Genomic DNA, 24,763 nt, shown 5'->3' with positions numbered 1-24,763 from the left:
TTACATTGGAACAGGCATGCCACTATTTTAATCATTCAGTGCTGTAGTCAGGTAAGGTGTGAGGGTTAATTCTGCAGCTGAAAATTTTAAGCCAATCATATTTTTTCATTTCCCACCCTTTCAAACATTGTTGGCATGCAGGGATCAGTTTCATCGATCGTCTTAGCATGCAGGTTTGTCTTTGATTGCTGTAGTGCTTCACATTTTCTTATTCATTAATGGGATGTGAGTTTGGCTTGACTTGAGCCTTGGTGGATAGTCTTTGAGGAGTGTGGAGATGAGAAACTTGCTACAGGATTTCTAGCTTCTGACCAGCTCTTGTAGCCCCAGTATTTATGTGGCTGGTGCAGTTCAGTTTTTGGTCAGTTGTAATCTCCAGGATGTTGTTAGTAGGGGATTCAGTAGTGGTAATGCCATGAAATGTCCAGGGGTAATGGTTAGATTCTCTCCTTATGGTGATGATCATTGCTTGGCATGGTGTCACTTGCCACTTGTCAGCCCAGGCCTGTATATTTATTGTCACTCTTGCAACATTTGGAGTTGGACTGCTTCAGTGTCTGAGGAGTCATTGCTGGTTAGAGGGACAGTTTTAATATGGAAAATAACAGAGAAAGAAGCATGACAGTTTGAAAGAAAAGGGGAATATTGTGGAGAGGTGCTCTGAAGCCACTTAACTCTAAAAACAAAGATTAAATATTTGAAGTACAAAACAGTTGAGAATGCTGTTTCACTGTTCATTTCGGAAGAAAGAGCTGTAACCAAATATTAGTCCTTCCTTTTCCTTCCAGAGATGCTGGCTGCCGTTCTTGCATTTCTAGCACATTGATATTCTGGACAATTTGCTTTTGGTCAAGGTGAAGCAACAGGTGAGAGTACAGCAGAACAGATCAGGATTTAGATGTGCGCAGGCAATGCCAATATATACAAGGCTATGGGCCATGTCCTTGAAAATGGTAATAGTGCTTGTTTTTGACCAGCACAGAGTCAATGGGCTAAAGGGTCTTTTTCTGTAATGTAGACCTCTCTGACTAGTTTCCATTTTAGGCATGTGCAGGAGCTTTTCCAGTTAGTAAGTTGTACAGTGACTGAAGCATAATAAATTGAATTACTTTTCTCTTGTCAATATTTTGTATAATTTTGTAATTGGAGAGTATGAAATACAATTTTCAAAAGAAATAAAGAATTGTCATTTTAAACATTGATATTTTTCAATTAAATTGTGTCCTTCCATTTTCAAAGTTGTTTCTAACTTTTTACTAGTTTCGACGATCCTCAAGTTCAGAAGCATGTGGCAAAAAGCAAGTGTTCTGTAAGTATTGAAATAAAGGAGGCTGTGACCTATTTTAATAAAGTAATTGCCATGGCTTTTTACGGTTTCTTTTAAAGCAAAATCTGAAACTTTTTGTAGCTCACAATTAATCAACCAACTGTCTTCCATTTTTGTTAATCAACTCAGAAAGCAATGTGTTGCTATAGTTTGACTTTTGACAGCTGCAATAACTTTTTAAGTGGCTGTTTGAAATATGTTACTAAAAGGTGTACTTGACAATGTTTGAAATGAAAAAGCTTGGAGTTTTTTTTAGAAGTTAAAAAATGCTGGACATTTTCATTAGCTTGGGCAGTTCCTGTGAAGAGCGAAATAGTGAACGTTACAGATCAGTGACCTTTCACCATAACAAATGTGTGCTCCTTTTTTTAAGAGCACACCATAAGCAATGGTAAAAAGGAGAATATTGAGTGCGTTCACTCCAAATAGCTATAAATCCCAATGAACTGCAGATGCTGGAAATCAGAAATAAAAACATAATTTGCTGGAAACACTCAGCAGGTCTGGCAACATCTCTGGAGACAAAGCAGAGTTAATGTTTCACATCCAGTTACCATGTCCAGAAGAAGGGTCACTGGACCCGAAACATTAACTCTGCTTTGTCTCCACAGATTCTGCCTGGCTTGCTGAGGTTTTTTCCAGCAACTTCTGTTTCCCTCTGAGTAGATGACTGTTTAGAATACAATCCGAATTAAATGTGGGTAGATTCATGGTACAGAGGAGTAGTAAAAGATATGCCTGCCCTCTGACAGTGCATCACCACTCCTTATGCCCGAAACATTGACTGTCCTGCTTCTCGGATGCTGTCTGATCTCCTGTGCTTTTCCAGCACCACACTCTTGACACCACTGTTTTAGCAGTCTTACACTGAAAATATTTTGTGTTTTTACTAGTTGTATCAAACGGAAGAATTTGAGGAAAGTTTGCCAAAACGGTACATATGTCACCAGTTGATGATTGCCTCAGTAAAAAAAAAGTATTTTCACACCAGCTGCTTATCGAGAGGGAATAATGAAATATTAAATAAGCACTGATCTAATCTATGAGTGTTACCAAAACAGTCACGCTTACTGCAAAATGTACAGAATTATAGTAACATGGCAACCTTTTCATGCTCTGTGCAACAAAATATTTACAGTTTACATTCTGTCACAGTTAATTTGACGTTAGCAATTTGATTCCAATTATGACAGAATTAATTTGAGTTTTCTTTTTAAATGTTTGAACAGGTTATTGAAAAGGATGGGAAACCTAGATTTGAGATTGATACTGGGGAAGAGCTCAAGATTGTCACTCCAGAGGAAGTAATGAAGTTGATATTTGCAAAAATGAAGGGTAAGTGCAACTCTGTAGAGGAAAATTTACATGTAAAATTTTAATTTGTATGAAGGAATGAGTGACTCTGCTTCCACAGGACATGTGATTATGAACTGGAGCAAGCATCTGCATATTGCAAAATTGAAGGAAACTTTAGCCATGGAAATGTTCTGGTTATATAATTCTTTGTGCACATGAGCTCAAACTAATACAATGATCCCAAGACGTGGAGTCATACTTAGGAACAGGTAGAATGTTTTAATGAACTAACCTGCAACATGACTAGAAACGAGATTGGTAATAATAAAATGAGAATATGAATTTATTCTGAGAGTTAAGATTAGTTGCCCCATGTACAAAGACAAAACTCAACTGCATACAGAATCTCAACAGTATGGTAGCAGGCCATTCAGCTGATTGAGTCCACACTGACCCTTGAAAAACATCCCACCCGGTCCCACCCTCCTGCCCTACCCCTGTAACCCTGCTTCTCCCATGGCCAATCCACCTAGCCTGCACATTCTTGAACTGTGGGAGAAAGCCAGAACACCTGGAGGAAACTCACACAGACACAGGGAGAATGTCTGCACTCAGACAGTCACTGCAGGATAAAATTGAACCCAGATCAATGATGTTGTGAGGGGACAGTGCTAACCACTGAGCCATCGTGCCACCTGAATATGTCAGTAATGGATCAGAGTCACTGATTGGGGAGGGGGTTAGGTGGGATTAGTCACATGGAAAACACTCTACTAACTGGAGGAATAACTGACATAAACGAATATGACTGTGGTTGTCAGAAACCACTTATCCTAACTTCATATTTTAAACATCCTGGAATTCTCTGTCCAGCCCACAAGGACTACAGTGATCTTTGTGGAAGAGGTCTATCATCCCTGACTGACTGTAAATGGGCAATAGATGCAGCTTTACAACATCCTGAGAATAAGATTTTTTTTAAACCCTCAAAATTCAGAAATCTGAACTGTTTGAATTGGAACAGTGGCTACAATGAACTGTCTTAAAAACTTTGTTTCTCTTATGCATGCTAAGTGACTTAATCAGATGAACGCAATGTAAAAATTGTATCATTGTCCATGTGAGATTATCAGGGTGAATGAGCAGAAAATCACACTGGTTGAAATATTTTCTCGCCTCATCTTCATTATACTGCTATTTAAAAGAGGAAAGAAAACAACTTGAATTTCAGTAGCGCCTTTCACAAACACATTACAACCACTGAAGTACATTTGAAGTGTACTGACCCTTGTAATGTAGGAAGTATAGCAACTAGTCATACATGGCAAACACCAATATGATGACCAGGCATTAGATTTTTGTAATGTTGACTAAGGGATAAATATTGAAAATGCTGAAGATTGCTCCCCTGTTCTTTGCAAAATATTCCATTTCATTCACCCAAGGGAGCCTCCCTTTATTGTTGCATTCAGAAAATAACTTTACAACAGTACAAAACCTCCTTAATGTTTTAGTGGACTATTAATATGTATTTTAGTACTCCAGTCCTGATGTGGGGTTTAAACCTATAATGTCTGTCTCAGGTGAGTGTTCCTAATTAACCAATGGCTGATGAGGATATTCATATTCAATGCTGGAGTAAAATTATGACTTGGCGATGATGTTGTCCATCCCAGTCCAAGGTTAGAGATCACAGGACACCAGGTGATAGTCCAACAGGTTTATTTGGAAGCACTAGCTTTCAGAGTGCTGCTCCTTCATCAGGTGGTTAAGGAGCAGTGCTTCGAAAGCTCGTGCTTCCAACTAAACCTGTTGGACTATAACTTGGTGAAATAAAATTATGTAAGCAAACAATGATATCTCAGATAAAACTGAAAATGCAGGAGAAACTCAACCATGGTGGCATCATCTTTATGAAAAGAAATTAGTAAATATTTCAATTCAATCTGACTCCTTCAGAACTAAAAGAGAATAGAAAAGGCTGGGTTTTTTTAATGCTAATGTCTGAGGGGGTGAGGAGCAAGTAGAATGAATAGCGATGTTGTGCAGAACAAAGCAAACATAGTACAGTGATGGTTAAGGAGAGAGATGAGAAACAGGTGGAAATAATAGATGTGACAAGGAGAAACTGGGCCCACTCTGCTGAGAGCAATGCCAGGAACACGGTCATGCTCTGAAGTTGTTGAACGCAATGTGGAGTCCTGGAGGCTGTAAAGTGCCTAAGTGGAAAATGGAGCTGCTGTTCCTCCAGCTTGCATTGAGCTTTAACAAAAACAGAAGTTGCTGGAAAAGCTCAGCAGGTCTGCCAGCATCTGTGAAGAGAAATCAAAGTTAATGTTTTTCAGGTCCACTGACCCTTCAGTTCTGGGGAAGGGCCACCATACCCGAAACATTAACTCTGATTTCTTTCCACAGATGCTGCCAGACCTGCTGAGCTTTCCCAGCAACTTCTGTTTTTGTTTCTGATTTACAGTATCCGCCATTCTTTCAGTTTTTATTTGGCATTAAGCTTTGTTGAACCATTGTAACAAGTCAAGGAGGCAGTGTGATCGTGAAGTTTGGGCTAGTGACCCAGCTTGTAATTGTGGCGTACAGCATCAATGATGATGGTGCTTAACAATCACATAACCTAACCTAGTTTACACCTTTTTAAAAATTTCTTATTGGTCAATTGATTATGTTTACAGAAACTGCACAATCAGCATTGGGCTCTGATGCAAATGATGTTGTCGTGACTGTCCCACTAGACTTTGGCAAGAACCAGAAAAATGTTTTAAGGTATGCTAGACAGAGCTTTTGTAATCTATCCAATCATAAACATTCAGACTGAACCACTTAATTGTCATCGGTCTGTGCATTTAAATGTTTGGCTCATGTCTTTTTATTGGTTTATATCTTGCTATAGTTCCTTCTTGTTTGTAATTATTTTGAGAGAGATTCTTCTGTGTTAACTTTGTGCTTTGTTTTAGCCCGAGTACTATAGAACATAGAAAAGTACAGCACAATACAGGCCCTTCGGCCCACAATGTTGTGCCGATGATTAATCCTAATGTAAAATAAAGTAACTTAACCTACACACCCCTCAACTCACTGCTATCCATGTGCATGTCCAGCAGTCGCTTAAATGTCCCTAATGATTCTGCTTCCACCACCACAGCTGGCAAAGCATTCCATGCATTCACAACTGTCTGCATAAAGAACCTATCTACGATGTCTCCTCTATATCTTCCTCCTAACACCTTAAAACTAGACCCCTCGTGGCAGTCAATCCTGCCTGGGGGAAATGTCTCTGGCTATCGACTCTCATTACCTTGTACGCCTTGATCAGGTCACCTCTCTTCCTCCTCTCCAGGGACAAAAGTCTAAGCTCTGACAACCTCTCCTCGTAAGACAAGCCCTCCAGTCCAGGCTAGCATCCTTGTAAACCTCCTTTGCATCCTCTCCAAAGCCTCCGCATCTTTCCTATAATAGGGCAGCCAGAAATGGAAACAGTATTCCAAGTGTGGTGCCACCATGGTTTTGTAGAGCTGCAGCAAAACCTCGTGGCTTTTACATTCGATCCCACTGTTAATGAAAGCCAAAACACCATATGTTTCCTTAACATCCCTAGCCATTTGGGTGGCAACTTTGAGGAATCTATGCATTTGAACACCAAATCCTGCTGTTCCTCCATACTGCCAAAAATCCTATCTTTAATCCTATATTCAGCATTCAAGTTCGACCTTCCAAAATGCATAACTTTGCATTTATCCAGGTTGAACTCCATCTGCCATTTCTCAGCCCAGCTCTGCATACTATCAATGTCGCACTGCAGTCTGCAATGACCAGTAGAGTGCCAAAAGGATCAGTGCTGGATCCACTACTTTTCGTCATTTATATAAATGATTTGGGTGTGAGCATAAGAGGTGTAGTTAGTAAGTTTGCAGATGACACCAAAATTGGAGATGTATAGACAGTAAAGAGGGTTACCTCCGATTACAACAGGATCTGAATCAGATGAACGAATGGGCTTAGAAGTGACAGATGGAGTTTAATTCAGATAAATGCGAGGTTCTGCATTTTGGGTAAACAAATCTTAGCAGGACTTATACATTTAATGGTAAGGTCCTAGGAAGTGTTGCTGAAAAAAGAGACCTTGGAGTGCAAGTTCATAGCTCCTTGAAAGTAGATAGGATAGTGAAGAAGGTGTTTGTATGCTTTCCTTTATTGGTCAGAGTATTGAGTACAGGAGTTGGGAGGTCATGTTGCGGCTGTACAGGACATTGGTTAGGCCACTGTTGGAATATTGCATGCAGTTCTGGTCTCTTTCCTATCGGGAAAGATGTTGTGAAACTTGAAAGGGTTCAGAAAAGATTTACAAGGATATTGCCAGGGTTGGAGAATTTGAGCTATAGGGAGAGACTGAACAGGCTGTGGCTGTTTTCCCTGGAGCGTCGGAGGCTGAGGGGTGACCTTGTAGAGGTGTACAAAATTATGAGGGGCATGGATAGGGTAAATAGACAAAGTATTTTTCCTGGGTGGGGGAGTCCAGAACTAGAGGGCATAGGTTTAGAGTAAGAGGAGAAAGATATAAGAGAGACCTAAGGGGCAACTTTTTCATGCAGAGGGTGGTATGTGTATGGTGTGAGCTGCTAGAGGATGTGGTGAAGGCAGGTACAATTGCAACATTTAAAAGGCATTTGGATGGGTATATGAATAGGAAGGGTTTGAAGGGATATGGGCCGGGTGCTGGCAGGTGGGACTAGATTGGGTTGGGATATCAGGTAGACATGGGCGGGTTGGACTGGAGGATCTGTTTCCATGCTGTACATCTCTATGACTCTATGAATAGCCCTTGATATTATCAACGACACCTCCAACCTTTGTATCATCAGCAAATTTACTAACCCACCCCTCAACCTCCTCATCCAAGTCATTTATAAAAACTGCAAAGAGCAGAGGCCAAAGAACAGAGCCCTGCGGGACGCCACTCACCACTGACCTCCAGGCAGAATACTTTCCATCCACCACCACTCTCTGCCTTCCGTCAGCCATCCAATCTGAATCCAGATAGCCACATCTCCTGTATCCCATACCTCCTGACTTTATGAATGAGCCTATGGTCGGGAACCTTGTCAAATGCCTTGCTGAAGTCCTTGTACTCCACATCCACTGCTTGACCTTTGTCAATATGTCTCATCACCTCCTCAAAGATCTCAATAAGACTTGTGAGGCATGATCTGCCCCTCACAAAGTCATGCTGATTGCCTTTAGTCATGCTGTGCTTTTCCAAATAGTCATAAATCCTATCCCTCAGAATTCTTTCCTAAACCTTGCTGACCACAGGTGTGAGACTGACTGGTCTGTAATTGCCTGGGATTTCCCTATTCCCCTTCTTGAAAAGAGGAGCAGCTTTCGCCTCCTTCCAATCCTCCGGTACGACTCCCGTGGAAAGTGAGGAAGCAAAGACCTTCAGCGGCTTAGCAACCTCCTTTCTCGCTTCTCGGAGCAACTCAGGATAAATCTGGTCTGGCCCTGGGGACTTATCAATCTTAATGTTAGCCAAGTTTCTTGCATATCAACTTCCTTAATCTTGGTCTGTTCAAGCCCATATCCCAGCTCCTCACAGTTCTCATTCACAACAAAGTCCTTTAGTGAAAACCAAAGCAAAAAACTCATTCAGGGCTTCCCCTATCTGCTCAGACTCCATGCACAAGTTCCCTCCGCTATCCCTGATCAGCCCTACCTTCTCCCTGATAATTCTCTTATTCCTTGCGTATGAGTAAAATGCCTTTGCGTTCTCCCTAATCTTTCTTGCCAAGCCTTTTTCGTGTCCCCTCCTGGCTCTCCTCAGTCCATGTTTGAGCTCCTTCCTAGCAATCCTGTAAACTCTAAAATTGTGCTTGACCCTTGCTTCCTCTACCTTACGTAAGCTGCCTTCTTCCTTTTGACGAGAAGCTCCTCTGTTCTTGTCATCACTGCCTCATCTACTATAGTTAATAAGTAGCTATCTTAGTAATTAACTAACCCATATTTGGGGGAGGAAACTGATTTCCAGCACTCTTTCTTTGATCGGAGATTTTCATTATTGAAACATCTGTGTCAGACTATGTCCTACATGCTTTGTTTTGTAGACAGGCAGCCCAGGCAGCTGGTTTCAATGTCTTGCGATTGATTCATGAACCTGCAGCAGCTCTTCTTGCATTTGGAGTTGGACAGGAGTCACCTACTGAGAAGAGGTGGTGTATTTTGATATTTTAATGGTGTACTTTTATTTGAAGCATTTCAATTTACTTGATGTCATGGAATGGTTAGTTTTAGTTCTATAAATATTTACATTGCAATACTTCATATTACTTTGTGTTATTTGCAGTTTTGTGAATTGAGATGGGATTTATACATTATTTTTAAATTAATTGATACTTTCATTAGATGATTTAACCACAAACTAAATCTGCTGATGGGCTCTAATAGAGTTGCTGTATAATCTCAGGGATAGTAACTCATTCAGTTTAATTGTTCAAAGCAATGTGATTATCTGCACTTAAACATTGAGTTTGGTTATGTAACCCAACTATTTTTGGCTTTCAGTTGAGTAAAGTCATTTTGTGCGAGATAAGCAATGGAATCTACAGTTTTCATGTAATTTTATCTTTTTCTCTATCCGTGTATAGTAATGCACTGGTTTACAAACTTGGTGGATCATCACTATCTGTTACAATAGTAGAGATAAATAGTGGCATGTACAGAGTCCTTGCCTCTCATACTGACGACAGCATAGGAGGAGAGTGTTTCACGGAAGCATTGGCACTCTATTTAGCTTCAGAATTCCAGAGGTAAGAGCTTATCCAGAAGAAATAGAGATAATGTTGGATCACTTTCCTCACTGACTCCACTTCAGCAAGAATGACATTCTAAACTTTTTTATTTTATAACAGATTGTTTAAGCACGATGTTAAGAGCAATACGAGAGCCATGATGAAACTTATTAATAGTGCTGAAGTTGCTAAGCACACATTGTCAACTTTGGGAAGTTCCAACTGTTTTTTAGATTCACTTCATGAAGGCTTAGATTTTGACTGCAGTATATCCAGGTATGTATTTAGTTGTGAGAGGCCAAGAGACGTGTTGGTGTTGAACCTTATTAGTAGACCAATTATTGTAATATTAGGACTCTATATGAAACTTCTAACTCGACAGCACCAAGCACCAGAGACGGAGATGAAAGGCTTCCATCTCTGTTGTATTGTTCTAGAGATTTTATGTTCAATTTCCTTGGTGCCTGCATTTTCTAGCTACTTATTTCCTAGAAGGCTTGTTACAATTTGAGAAAAAGGGACACTTTGCACTCTTAATTCTGGATTGGTATTGAGCAGCTGTGGCTCCGTTTCCGAACCCATGATGAGGTATGGCAGCTCGAACAACTCTTCTGGTGTCTGAAAGTCAATTGCTCAGCAAGTCCGTTGGCTAGCACCACCTCTCACCCCATCTCCATAGGAACCAAGCCATTGGCTCCTGTTGTGAGGCTGACTTCTGAATAGATCACCTGATCCTTCCTTTCATCTCTTCATTCTAGCTTCAATGAAATGGACAGTTTTTAAACTTACAGTCTTATAAAATCTCACATTCATAACAATGCTCTAGTTATTGACCACTTTGCTATAAAGTAAATCCTCTATCCATTCTGTGATGACTCACAATTTTGAGTCTTCCCTCGATCTCCTTTGATCCAAGCACCAATGAAAGAAGACAGTGTTTTCTGTTAGTTATTAACCTTGTTACTGTTAGGCTAGATTTTTCTGATTGAACATTTCAACATGATCCTCACCTATAAACCTATAGCCATTTTGAAGCAATTTTTATGGTTAACTTGAACGAAGTATGATATTAAACTGGAAACCCAGTAACGAGCTGGGTTTTGTATGACTATTCTTTCCATGAGCAACAAATCTAGAAGCTATCTAACATTTTACAACTCAATAAAGCTGCAGTGTACTCTAGAATTTGAAATTTTTTACAGGCAGCAGGCTGTATTTTTATTTTAATTGTACGTTTTTTTTCAGAGCAAGATTTGAATCTGTATGTTCTGCATTGTTCATTCAAAGTGTTCAGCCTATTCAGAAGCTTGTAGAAGAAGCTGGACTCTCCAGAAGTGAAATATCTAAGGTTTGCATTGGAGATGCTTAACAATAAATGTTGACCCAACCCTTGAATTTCAAACTTTGTCAAGCTTCCAGTTAGCAAGGCAAAAGACCCACTGAACTACCTCCAGGTTCTACTGCTCTCTCTTTCGGGGGCGGCACGGTGGCACAGTGGTTAGCACTGCTGCCTCACAGCACCAGAGACCTGGGTTCAATTCCCGACTCAGGCGACTGACTGTGTGGAGTTTGCATATTCTCCCCGTGTCTGCGTGGGTTTCCTCCGGGTGCTCCGGATTCCTCCCACAGTCAAAAGATGTGCAGGTCAGGTGATTTGGCCATGTTAAATCGCCCGTAGTGTTAGGTATGGGGTAAATGTAGGGGAATGGGTGGGTTTCGCTTCGGCGGGTTGGTGTGGACTTGTTGGGCTGAAGGACCTGTTTCCACACTGTAAGTAATCTAATCTAATCTAATCTTTCACTTGTCAACACAGAATAATGGGAGTGATAAATATTCTGTATTTTTTGCTGCTAAAGGTCATAAATGTAAGTTGTTTTATGTAATAATGCCAGTAAAATACTCCTGCCACAGATGAATGTACAGTTGGTTTAAGCAGTATAGACTTTAATATTCATAGAGAACATATTTATTTGAAACATTCTCGCATTGTATAAAATCATCACAATAATCAACTTGTGAATAACTACTACTTACTTAACATTCATACTAATCGTACCAAATCAACATTAACATAAATCTTGCTCATAAAACTACACTGTAACAACTTGTGCACATATAAACCAATCTGGTTATGTTGACATTGTGTGAATGGATGCTAATCTAAAGAAACTGTTCCCATTTCTTTCATAAGCACTCTTTAATAACATGATGTGCTCTTAATATAGCATACAGTGGATTCAAAGTAACTCATTTGTTTTGCTCCATTGAAAGGCAGGAAACCACCCCAACTATCCCACTACCATAGTTACTTTGCCAGCCATTCTTGTGACCTCGAAGGTGGCCATTCAGAGTAGCTTTTATTCAATGCCAGTGTTAGATTATTTTGATGTGAGGCTTCCTGCCATTAAACTGTTCCAGCCTGGTTCTCTGTATGCTAGCCTCAACCTCACCATCAGAAACAAGCAACACATGTTCAGTGTGAGATGAGGAAAACATGAACAATTGGACCTCTGCTGATGTGACACTCTGACTGTGCAGTGGGCTAACGCTCCTCTCTTCCCCTCCCCTCCAAAAACAAATAGAGGGCAATATGGGAAACAGATGGCCATAGTCAATAATCAAAGCAAACATCTATCCAAAGGTCGGGGACGGAAATGATCCAAGTTTCAGAAGTAAAATGACTTGGCCTACTCTTCCAATTTGTTGAAAACATGATTGCTATTTGTGTATGCACCCCCTTTTTGAAAGTAATAGTTACAAAGGAAAATATTTGTTATTTGTAAGATAATATTAATCTCTTATGTTATGAACAGACATGATGTATCATTGATAGGTTCTGTGCTCAAGCAAACACTTTAGGAAATCCTGTTAAAAGGCAATAAAAATGAAGTTCTGACCCGCTCTAATTTTAGGGCTAGTGTACATAGTCCTCTCTCTCTCTACTGAAAAAAAATGTTCATTTCAATAACACCAGAGTTTACAATCAGATTTAATTGAAGGAAGTGCACAATACTGAGTATGTTTGGCTAGTTTTAGTTCCAAGCATTCCAATCCAACTCTTCACTTAAAGCAATTTGTATGTGGCTTTGATTACTACTGTGGTCAGATGTTGAGCAGTGATCATGTTAAATATCATTAATTTAATACTTTTCCAAAGCAAAGTCTTGCACAAAGCTTTTGTTTCAAGCCTGTGTGTAAGCCCACCAGCTTCCAGACTGGTCTGAAGGCACAGTGCACTACACTTTATTTTGTTTGCTCATTGACTCTCCCAACATAAACATTCCTATGCACCTTCAAAACTACCATTCTTGGACTTTATTTTAAAATCACTACTGCTACAGAAATACTTGCAAGTTAATCATTGAACTCCTTCAAATGCACAGAAACGTCATATGCCATTAGTTCAAATGCACAAATGCAAAAATCCAAGCTCAAACATAAATGAAAGTAAAATATATATTAAATGACATTTCTTGTATCACAAAAATACTTTACAGTCCATGTAGGGCTCTTGAAATGTCGTCACTATTGTAATGTATGAAACCCAAATGCCAACTTCTACATGGCAAATTTCCACAGCAGCATAACTGTTCCTGTTGCTGATTTTTAGATAAATATCTGTAGGACACAGTGAACCCCCCTGTTTGTTTGAAACCTGATTTAAAAGTTAGAAATGTCAAAATGTTGGATGCTGTAGTTAGCATACACAATAGCAACAGGAGTATGCCATTCAGCCTTCCAAGCATGCTTTGCTGTCAAATAAATTACATCTGGTCTTATTGTAAACTGTGGAAATACCTTCTCCACATCTACCCTTCTCCCTATGGAATGAGCTTTTATTTTCCACAATATCCTTTGCAGCAGCCTATTAAATACCTTCTGGAAATTCCCCCTTTATCCACGGCACTTATTACTTCCTCAAATGCTCTAATAAATTGTTTAAACATGATTTCCCTTTCGCAAAACCATGTTAACTCTGTCTGATCACTTTGAACTTATCCAAGTGTTCAGCTATAAATTTAATAACAGTTTCTAACCCTTTTCTTATGGCAGATAATTTGCCATTTCCAATCTAATGAACATTTTTCTCAAACGAGGGCATTTTAGAAAATTAAAAGCAATGCTTCAGCTATCTTACTCGTCACTTCTTTTAAGATTGCAAAATAGCAAATATAACTACTATATTCAAAAAGGAATTGAGACAGAAAACAGGAAACTATGGGCCAATTAGCTTAACATCTGCCATAGGGAAACTGTTAGAAGCTCCCACACTGTCCTCAACAATCACTACCAAAACCCAACCCAGCCCCAGCTTAGAATAAATTTGTCTGTTCTAATTAGAATCATGTAGTATAATGGAAGCCCCATGGCCATTCGAGTCTGCCCCATCAAAAACTGTTCTAAACCTACACTAATCCCACTATCTAACACTTGGCCCATACCTTTGAATGTTATTACATGCTTCTCCAAATACTGTTTAAAGTTTAAGGTTTCCCATCTTAACTACCCTCCCATGTAATCCATTCCAGATTCCAACACCTTTTGAGTAATTCCTTGCGTGTTAATGTAGTGTCTTTCATTCTTTTTAGGTTGTTCTTTGTGGTGGCTCCGCACGTATTCCAAAATTGCAGCAAATGATTCGAGATCTGTTCCCAGATGTCGATCTGTTAAATTCCATCCCCTCAGATGAAGTGATAGCTGTTGGTGCAGCTATTGAGGCTGCATTGTTACTAGGGAAGGAGAACAGTTCATTGGAAGAAGAATCTGTAATTGTGGAGTGCTCTGCACGCAACATTGTTGCTAAGGTATTAAAATCTGATATCTGTGATTCAGGCGCAAAAAACTTTTTTAATGAGTTTTGAGTGCCGTGTCTAATTCACCAAACCACCTATCTGTGTAACTTACAGTTGACACCCTATGATTTACGAACAGTTTTAATGAAAACCAGTGCATTACAGAATGTATATTTATTTGTCATTTGCCTGTAGTGGTGTCCCTTCGATTTGATAACCTGTGCTGCCCTTCATGTGACTGTTTTACTTGCAAAAATGAATATCCATAACCTTTCACAGTGTAATATTTAATCCATTGTTGAAGTTTCAGCTGCAAATTATTAAATCTGGCTTGCAGAGGAATCAGATTGTGCTCAACATTTTTATTATGAATATTATCCTATATTGCTTTGGTGAAGCAATTACTTTCTCTAGTTTTAAAAAAAAATCAAGATTTCAAAAATCAAGATGTTTTATCTTGTAAACAATTCTATTAATGCAGTAAATCATTGTTTACCCATTATTACCAGTTGCTTGTATATTATTTATCCTTTTACTTTCCTGTAGGAGAGTGATGAGTCTGGATCTGACACATATAAGGTGGTGTTTCCATCAGGTACTCCATTACCAGCAAGAAAACATCATGCTTTTCAAGCACCAGGAAATGTTTCTTCTGTCTGCCTTGAACTGTATGAGTCTGTGGAGAAAGGTTGTGAGCCAGAAAGAAACAAATTAGCACAGGTCAGTGTTTTTATTTGAGTCTTTACTGTAATAATTCTGTACTCCAGAAGGATGTGCGCACTCTGTCAAAGAGCACAAGGAAGGCTGGGATTGAAAAGATTCTTCAGACGTAAAGAAATCGAGAGGTTTTGGGGGATTCTGAGAGGAATTAGATTTAAGATTAGGTTAGATTCCCTACAGTGTGGAAACAGGCCCTTCGGCCCAACCAGTACACACCAATCCTCCGAAGAGTAACCCACCCAGATCCACTTCCATCTGACCAATTAACCTAACATTATGGGGCAATTTAGCATGGCCAATTCACCTAACCTGCAATCTTTAGATTGTGGGAGGAAACCGGAGCACCCAGAGGAAACCCACACAGACACGGGGAGAATGTACAAACTCCATACAGACAGTCGTCCGAGGCTGGGATCAAACCCGGGACCCTGGTGCTCTGAGGCAGCAGTGCTAACCACTGAGTCGCAGATCAGGCATGATCTTATTGAATTGTTGACCAGGATTGAGGGGCCACAAATCTACTCTTAAACAAGCCTTCTGAAAATCTGGAAGAGAGAAATTGTGAAAGAGGAGAGGCAGAAAACTCTCAGAGCACTTAATACTTCTTGGGAGAAAAAGGCCTCCATGATGTGTGAAGCTATATTTCCGCAGATGCTGATGTGTTTTTTTACTGGGCCACCTTCGGCACCTAGGTTTGGCAAACTGTTTGATTTTGGATTTCATCACCAAGCCTGAATTGACCTTGTCCTCATCCTCTTGTCCAGTTACACGTAGTCCAACAGGTTAATTTAACGGTAAATTAACGTAAATAAAGTAAAGCTCCTCTGGACCCCCTCCAAGGTCAGCGCATCCTTCCTCAGATAGGAGGCCCAAAACTGCTCACCATATTCCAAGTGCAATCTGACCAGAGTTTTATACAGCCTCAACCATACATCTCTACTCTTGTATTCTGGCTCTTCTCATTTTCTTTCCTGACTGCTATCTGAATGTGCCTGTTAACCATATGAGAATCCTGAACCAGGATACCTATGTCCCTTTGTGCTTCAGATTTCCAAAGCCTTTCCCCATTAAGAAAATAGTCTATGCCTCTATTCTTTCTACCAAAGTATGTATCTCACGCTTTTCCACGTTGTATTCTGTCAGCCACTTCTTTGCGCATTCTTAAGTTGTCCAAGTCCCTCAGCAGCCTCCCTGCTCGCTCAACACTACCTGTCTCTCCACTTATCTTTGTGTCATCTTCAAACTTCACAACAGTGCCCTCAGTTTCTTCATCCACATTGTTCATGTGAATAGCTGCAGTTCCAATCCTGACTCCTGAGGAACCGTACCAGTCACCAGCTTCCAGCTTGAAAATGAGCCCCTTTATCCGCGCTGTCAGTCTCTGCCAGTCAGCCAGTCCTCTATCAATACCAGTACTTGTCCATAACACCGTGGGCTCTTGTCTTATTTAGCAGCCTCCTATGTAGCACCTTGTCAAAGGCCTTCTGGAAATCCAAATAGATCACTACTACTGGCTCTCCTTTGTCTAACTTGCTTATTACCACCTCAAAGAATTCTAACAGATTTTTCAGGCATGACCTTCCCTTGATGAAGCTGTGCTGACTCTGACCATGCACTTCCAAGTACTCCGCAATCTCATCTGTAATAATGGACTCTCATATCTTACCACCGATCAGGGACAGGCTAACTGGCTGTTAAAGTTCCCTTCTACCTCCCTTCTTTCTTAAATAGAGGTATTACATTAGCCATTTTCCAATCCTCTGAGATCCTCTCTGACTCCACTGATTCCTGAAAGATCAGCACTTGTGCCTCCATAATCTTCTTATCTATCTCCTTCAGAACTTTGGGATGTAGTCCATCTGGTCCAGGTGACTTATCCACCTCAGGCCTTTCCACTTCCACAGTTTGTGCTCCATAGTAATGGCCACTACACTCACTTTTGCCCCCTGAATCTTTTGAAGTTCTGGTATGCTACCGGTGTCTTTCAATGTAAATTAATGCAGAGTACTTATTCAGTTTGTCCATCATTTCATGGTTTCCCTATTACTACTTCTCCAGCCTAATTTATTTTTAGATTAGATTCCCTACAGGCCATTTGGCTCAACAAGTCCACATTGACCTTCTGAAGAGTAACCCACCCAGACTCACTTCCCAGTGCACCTAACGCTACAAGCAATGTAGCATGGCCAATTCACCTAACCTGCAAATCGTTGGATTGTGGGAGGAAACTGGAGCACCCAGAGGCAACCCACACAGACACGGGGAGAATGTGCAAACTCCGGTCAACTGAGGCTGGAATCGAACCCGAGTCTCTGGCGCTGTGAGGCAGCAGTGCTAACCACTGAGCCACCATGCTGCCTAAGTTCAGTGATCACTCCTGTCACCTTTTCATAGAGTGTAAAAATTCCTTGTCTATTTTTTACCCTCATGTTGTGTATGTCATTCCCCCCCCCCCCCCCCAACGCTGTTACTTTTTAGTTATCCTCTACTGATCTTTGAAAGGTTTCCCAATCCTTTGGCTTCACAACATTGTATGCTTTTTCTCTTGTGTATTTGCTGTTCCTCAGATCCCTTGTCAGCCATGGTTGTCCTTGCCTTAATATGTTTCATGTTCCTTAAGATGAACTTCTGGTGTGCCTCCTGAATTACTCTGCTCCACTATCTTCTGTGATAGACTCCCTTTCCAATCAATTCTGGTCAGCTCCTCCCTCATGACTTTGTAGTTAACTTTACTCAGCTGTAATACCGTTACATCTGATTATAGTTTCTCCCCCTCAACCCTCGGTGAATTTTATTGTATTATGGTCACTGTCCCCTAGGGTTTCCTTCATCTTCAGCTCCCTAATCAAGTCTGCCTCATTAAGCATCACCAAATCCAGAATTGCCTGTTCCCATGGGCTCAGCCACAAGCTGCTCCAGAGAAACCATCCTGTAAATATTCCATAAGTTCCTTTTCTTGATCACAACCACCCTGATTTTCCTAGTCCACCTGCATATTGAAGTCCCTCAATAGACCCTGTAATAGTGTCTTTCTTGCATGCATTTTCTGTCTCCTGGTTTTATTTTCTTCCCCACATCTGGACTACTGCTAGGAGGCCCATACACAACTCTCATTCGGGTTTTTATTTCCCTTTGTGGTTCCTCATCTGTATGTCTGCAGATTCTGAACCTTCTCACCTCAGATCACTTGGAGTCCTAAGGCACAGAAACAGATCATTTAGTCCAACCAGTCCATGCAGAACATAATCCCAGACTAAACTAGTTGCACCTGCCCATGTCCCTCCAAACATTTTCTAGTCATGAATTTATCCAAATATCTTTTAAACACTGTAACTCTACCCGCATCCATCTCTGGAAGTTTGTTCCACTCACGAACTGCTGTCTGTATAAGAAAAATTGCCTCTCATGTCTTTTGTTAAACATTTCTCCTCTCACCTTAAAAATACGCTCCCTGGTCATGAACTTGCCCACCCGGGGGGAAAAAAAACCACCTGCCGTTTACCTTATCTATACCCCTCATGATTTTATAAACCTCTATAAGGTCACCTCTCAACCTCCTACACTCTCTGGTGAAAAAAGTCCCAGTCTATCCAGCTTCTCTTGATCTTCACATCGATTTAATTTCATTTCTTATTAAGAAGGCATGCAACCCACCCCACCCATCTGTCTGTCTTTTTAGTAGGATGCATGTCTTTGGAATTAAACTCGCTAAGTTGTCATTAATTGCTGAGGTTGTCAGGGAATTTTGGAACATTTATGTTTTGCAGTCACCCTCCCCACCCCTTTTTCTTTGCTTCTAGTGCAATAGCAGGTTTGCACAAGAATGCTGATTTTAATCAGTTTGTTGCAGCTGCCAACAACCATCCAGACCTGACTGGCTTTAAAAAAACAAAATTATTACAAGTATTCATTCGATGGATTATGTCTAGTAAAATGCTGATTCTATGTATGAAAAGTGAGTTCATGATTTTGTTGCACAGTGTAGATGGAAAATATTTTTCTATTATTAAGGACAAGGTTAACATTACAGGTGACTAGATTTTGGCATGCTGTTGTAGCTAAAACTCATAAATAACATGACCAATGTATGGTTTATTTCCAAAAGGGATGCTAGTTCAGTTTAGGTTTTGATTACTCTATTTCTGTTAGACAATTGTTCCAGTGTTTGGCATTTGTGGACAAAGAGATGTTTCCTTCCAGAGTTTACTTGTTTTTATTATTTATTGTTTGTTGATGTGATGGTCTTTTTTCCCAACTGAGCTGGCAAAGGAAGGTGTAGTGCGAAGCTAAGATGTAGCTGTAAAATAAAGTGTAATTGGTGAAGCCAGTGACGCTGCGTGCTGATCTTCTGCTGTCCTTGTAACCATGTAATGATATACAATAAAGGAGGTCATAGAAAAGGCAAGGAACCCCAACTGGAAAAGCTGTTTTTTGAACACAGGCACCTTAAGTAAGGCATGTTGTTTGCTCTTCCAGCTGAACCTCTGGAAATACAAATTATTTTACTTTTTTTAAACCCAAGCTGAGAAAAAGAAAAAGAATAGAATTGCTAATAGCATCGGTACATTGTGCTGATGTAAATAAATACAGATGAAATAAGCAAATAGAAAAAGCACAATGGTAGAATGAGTCTCTTCAATAAAATCCCAATGGAGAACAAATTCCACAGAGACTGGCCTTTTTCCTATTGTAAGGTTAGAAATGGGTAACGTTTGCTGATGATCGCGCAATTTGCAGCACAGTCCAAACCCCTGAGATACTGTTTTAATTTGGGGCGGCACGGTGGCACAGTGGTTAGCACTGCTGCCTCACAGCACCAGGGACCCGGGTTCAATTCCCGTCTCGGGCGACTGTCTGTGTGGAGTTTGCACATTCTCCCCGTGTCTGCGTGGGTTTCCTCCGGGTGCTCCGGTTTCCTCCCACAGTCACAAAGATGTGCGGTTCAGGTGAATTGGCCATGCTAAATTGCCCGTAGTGTTAGGTAGGGGGTAAATGTATGGGTATGGGTGGGTTGCGCTTCGGCGGGTCGGTGTGGACTTGTTGGGCCGAAGGGCCTGTTTCCACACTGTAAGTAATCTAAATCTAAAAGTAGAATTAAGTATCATGTTTTGGACAGTCTGGAGATGACACCAGTTTTACACCTGGGAAGACCGTGGGTGGTTTATTATGCAATAATTGTAGTATTTTGATCAGATATATGATTAAAATGCTCCATTCTACCCTTTATAGTATTGTTTTAATTTTGTTTCATTGATTAGATTGTACTCAAAGATTTACAACTGAAGGAAGACGGCAACCGTGACATTCTCTCTGTTCTCACCATGAAAAGGTATGTGTTTCAAAGTTTATTCTGGGAGAATTTGAGTGTGTTGTGGGATATTTTAACAAGTTTTTTCTTTCTGTCCTAAAGATGTGTGATTCCATAGCCATCAATTATCTTTCAATATAATTCTCCCTTTTTTCCCAGTCCCTAGGGCTGTTTTCCATTTTTATGGCGAGTGACTGTGCGGAGACAGTCAAGTATGATGTCTCGGCCAGATATTATTGTTTGATTGCAGCAAGATTTTCTGATTACCATTTAGGAAAGGTAACCCTTAGTGTGTTTATTTCTTTCCTTATCCAGCATGCCATGCTGTAGCTCCTCTCAATGCTGCCAAGGTAGAGAATTACTGACTCAGTACAAACCAGTCACTAAACCTTGACTTTTCTCATTGCTATGATTTAAATCTGCACCAATCCTCAGCCACTTGGGCAGCTGGAAGAACTGTTTGAGAGATAACACTGCAAGAGGAAAGTGTTAAAATTTGAACTGAGTTTAAAGTGAGTCAAGAGACACCAGCTTTTAATGCAAAGATTTGCAATTGTACATAACACTTACCACTGCCAACAATATTACCGAGTTCTAAATGGTAAAAGTGGAAAAAACGTGAACTCTATTGATGGACAGTTGTACTTGGCCCCTAGGTTCAAGTCTGCATGCCTATCCCTGACAAGGAATAGGATCTGTACCTCTGATCTGATCTGATCTGATCTGATTTATTGTTCTCGCAAGGTCGCCATTGATGATGTTACCTAGCCAGGTAATGAAATGTCCGGATATCAAACCTACAGCTCAGCGAGCAAACCTACACCCTTGATTTATTGTTGTCACATCTATGGTGATACAGGTTTGCTCTACCTAGTGCCATGTGTCATTTTCGCAGGACTTCCTTGTTTTTATATTCCATTTAAATTAAAAACCAACATTCCACTTGCCATCCCTATTACCTGCTGAACCTGAACACCAGCTTTTTGTGATTTCTGCACAAGAATGCCCAAAGTTTTGACAACTCACTGCACCAGCCAAGATATATCTGCAAGCTGCTTGTGTCTTCTTCAACACGCACCTTCCTCGCTGTCCTTGTTCTCCTCTTCTCAGTCACTGAATTCAAATGGAATAAGTTGGGGCCTCAGCACAGACATCTGTGGAATTCCACTCATTACATTCTGTCAATTGGGCAGAAAGCCTTCTTTATTATCTGTTCATGGGTCTTGGATACCACTGGCTAGGCCAGCATTTATTGCCCAGCCTTAACTAGCTTGGAAGCGACTGGTTTGCTGGACCATTTAAGAATGTAGTTAAGAGTCAACCTGATTGTTGTGGGCCTGGAGTTTTACATGGGCCAGGCTGTGTAGTAAATAACATCTTTCTTTCTGGTATCTGAGGGACACTAGCAAGCCGTATTGGTCTTTACAACGATTGATGATGGTTACACGCCATTATTAAGCTAGTATTTAAGTTCAGGTTTTTTTTATTGAATTCAAACTTTCCTTCCGCCATAATGGGATTCTAGCACATGTCCTCCAACCAATAGGCTAGGGTTCTGGGTTGCTAGTCCACTGGTATTACCACTACACCTGCCTCCCCTCTGTTTTCTGCCAGCCAGTCAATACTCTATTCATGTTAATATATTACACCCTAAACATATTTTCCACATAAAATATTGATGTGACACTTTACCATCTGGAAATCCTCAATCATTGAATAATCTTTAATTATAGATTCTAGCACCTAGGCAACACATATCAGGCTGTCTGGCATATGGTTTCCTGTTTGCCATTCTTCATGAAAATAAGGGCTTTACTTGCTGTTTTTCAATTTGATGGAAACTTTCCTGAATGTAGTCAGTTTTAGAAAATTAACACCTCTGCACTCTACTATCTCATTAGCTGCCTCCTTTAAGATGCAGTCCATTTATCAGTCTGCCTTCTATCAGAATGCAGTCGATCTGGTCCTGGAGATTTGACCGCCCACAGCTCCATCAGTTTGTTTGTACTGCTTCCCCTTTGGGGTTGTAAGTTTACTAAGTTCCCCTTGTTAATGGAATGTTTTTATCCTCTAGGGAGGTCAGAAGCAAAATGTTTGTTGATTTCATCCACCATTTCCTTATTTTTAACAATTAACTCTCCATTTTCTCTCATGTGAATCAACACTTAAATGTGTTATTTTGCCTTTTTTAATAGATTCAGAAGCTCTTTGTATCTCTTTTTCTATTTCTAGCTAGTTTGCTCTTGTATTCTAAGTTCTTAGTTCTTATTAGCCTTCTAGTAATTCTATGCCACTCTTCATATTCTGATCAATATCTTACCTGGAACTCATTTGTTTTCAGTTACATGCACTTTCCTTAAGCTCAATATTTTCCCTAACTACTTTATTTTACCGCGGAAAGTAGGCCCTCCCTTTAAATTGTTTCTTTGTGATAGGAATATTCTCATTCTGAAATATCACCGTAACTGTCTGCTTTCATCTCAGAATCAGTCACAGCTCCAGACTTGGTCACATTATAATGATAGCATTGTTGGTCAGGAAAATGTTCTTGGCTGCCTCCCATCTATTAGAAAGGTCACAGTGATGTGCATTTTTGGCCCACATTCCTAAAGGAGGAGCTCCTTTCCTTTCCATTGTGTAGTTACATTTTGAGGACATGTACAGGATTCCCGATCGGTAGGTGGTTGACTGTGGTTCTAAGTATGTAGTAAAACATCACGTGAAATTGCAGGTTTGTTGTTTGGGCAGCATCATTGTTAGACACTTGTCATACTTCCTCTTAATCTTGCTCAACTTTTGATTGTCGTTTGTACATTCTAATGGATGAATAATATCTTGTGTAGGACTGAAGGAGTTAAATGGCTGTTCAAACAAAGTGTTAGTGACCTTTCGAACTGACTTGTTAATTTATCGCTTTCAAAATGTTTCAGATGTGAAATAATTGGCCGTATGTACATGCAGGTTTGTGGCATAGATAGAAGGCATTAAGCTGTATTTGCCTATATTATCAAACTTGATGCTTCCCTTAACCATTTTAATGAGGCAATAAAACATGGCATATAGAATTGCTGCTCCATGAATAGGTGGAGAATGCTGATGATAGCTTTTTACAAATGTTGGCCTGACTAATGTTTACATCATTCATGTATAAGTAGTCACTGGGAAAGAGCAGTTTTTACAGGAAAGATGGTTCAAAATTAAAGTAACCTGAAAAACATTACTAAAATTAGTGTATCGTCATTAAACTGCTGATGGTCTCTGCTGTGTGTGACCATTTTCCCTCCATCTGTGATTGTCGTATCCTGTGACAAGGGGGTTGAGAGTTATGTGGAACTGAGGTCACAACCAGATCAGCCATGATCTCATTGAATGGTGAAGCAGACTCGAGGGGCTGAATTGCCTACTCCTGTTCCTATGTTCCTAACGCAGTTCTCGTTCCACAGAGTAAGTAGTCCAGATTGGTACTGTCTATCAGTTTTCAGTCAGTTTGCTATTCTAACATTCATTCAACATTTTTTTTAAAGGGATGGATCATTGCATATCACTTGTACAGAGCAAGGAACGGGAATTTCAGAGGCAATCACCATAGATGCTGCATCGTAGGTAATTGACAAGGAATAAACTCTTGGAAGCTCAAGATCCATATCGTTGAAAGAGACCCCCTACTTGAAACCACTGTTCCCAACAAGTACTCACCTTGGTTGATGAAGAGATCCCACCAATAGTATAATCTACTCCCATTCTCGACTCTGATTACATGTTCTTCTGATTTGTTTATATTTTATGTAAGAGAATCTGAACTATGGATTGAATATTGAGCCAACTTTAAAACGCACTGATGCAGGTTTGATATTGCAATATAAAATGGCAATGAAGTGCTGCAATTGCTGGAAATTTGAAATAAACATAAAAGGGTGGAAATGCTCATTGGGTTGTGCAGCAGCTGCCAGGAAAATAATCATTCATTTTTCATTGACTTTGGTATTGTTATTAAACTTAATACTTGAGTAAATTTAAAATTGGCACTGTTTTTAAAAATAAAAGATGGTTTTCTTGGGGTCTAGATAGGTATGGTAATCTACCAAGAGGGGGGGGGGGGGGGGGGGGGAGGAGGTGGGGGTTGGGGGGGGGGAGGAGGTGGGGGGGGTTGTTGTGTGGGGGGGGGGGGTGGTTGTTGGGTGACAGTGGGTTGGCTGTGCTGAAAGCAACCCATGCGATGGCAAGACCTAGGGTGTGAGGCTGGGTAAAGGACATGGAAAAAGGTGCTCAGGCCTGAAAATGATTGAACTCGGTATTGACTCCTAGAGACTGCAGGGTCCCCAAGTGAAAAATGAGGTGCTCTTCTTCCAGCTTCTGCTGAGCTTTGCAGGAGCACTGCAGCAAACCTGAGAGAGATGTTAGTCGGGGAACAGGGTGGGGGGTTGAAACGCCATGCAACCACCTTTGTGGGCAGAATGCAGGTGTTCTGCAAAGCAATTGCCTCGTACGTATTTCATCTCACCAGTACAGAGGAAAGCACATT

At 40.5% G+C, this 24,763-nt stretch overlaps 1 protein-coding gene across 4 annotated transcripts in view; it reads left to right on the top strand.

The window, feature by feature from the left end:
• Window positions 1–24,311, top strand: part of hspa14 (heat shock protein 14) — a 29,195-nt gene extending 4,884 nt beyond the window's left edge. For all 4 annotated transcript variants that reach the window (XM_060842600.1, XM_060842601.1, XM_060842599.1 and 1 more), the window contains exons 4-14: window positions 1,261–1,309; window positions 2,557–2,662; window positions 5,311–5,401; window positions 8,737–8,841; window positions 9,277–9,438; window positions 9,541–9,696; window positions 10,666–10,768; window positions 14,010–14,225; window positions 14,760–14,933; window positions 20,192–20,262; window positions 23,766–24,311. In XM_060842600.1, coding sequence (XP_060698583.1) covers window positions 1,261–1,309; window positions 2,557–2,662; window positions 5,311–5,401; window positions 8,737–8,841; window positions 9,277–9,438; window positions 9,541–9,696; window positions 10,666–10,768; window positions 14,010–14,225; window positions 14,760–14,933; window positions 20,192–20,262; window positions 23,766–23,844 — 1,312 coding nt within the window. In that variant the 3' untranslated portion in view covers window positions 23,845–24,311. The remainder of the gene's footprint in view (window positions 1–1,260; window positions 1,310–2,556; window positions 2,663–5,310; window positions 5,402–8,736; window positions 8,842–9,276; window positions 9,439–9,540; window positions 9,697–10,665; window positions 10,769–14,009; window positions 14,226–14,759; window positions 14,934–20,191; window positions 20,263–23,765) is intronic.
• Window positions 24,312–24,763: the final 452 nt, after the last annotated feature.

The sequence above is a fragment of the Hemiscyllium ocellatum genome, chromosome 23, assembly GCF_020745735.1.
Source record: "Hemiscyllium ocellatum isolate sHemOce1 chromosome 23, sHemOce1.pat.X.cur, whole genome shotgun sequence".
Lineage (NCBI taxonomy): Eukaryota > Metazoa > Chordata > Chondrichthyes > Orectolobiformes > Hemiscylliidae > Hemiscyllium > Hemiscyllium ocellatum.
This window is presented reverse-complemented; position numbering and strand designations above follow the sequence as displayed.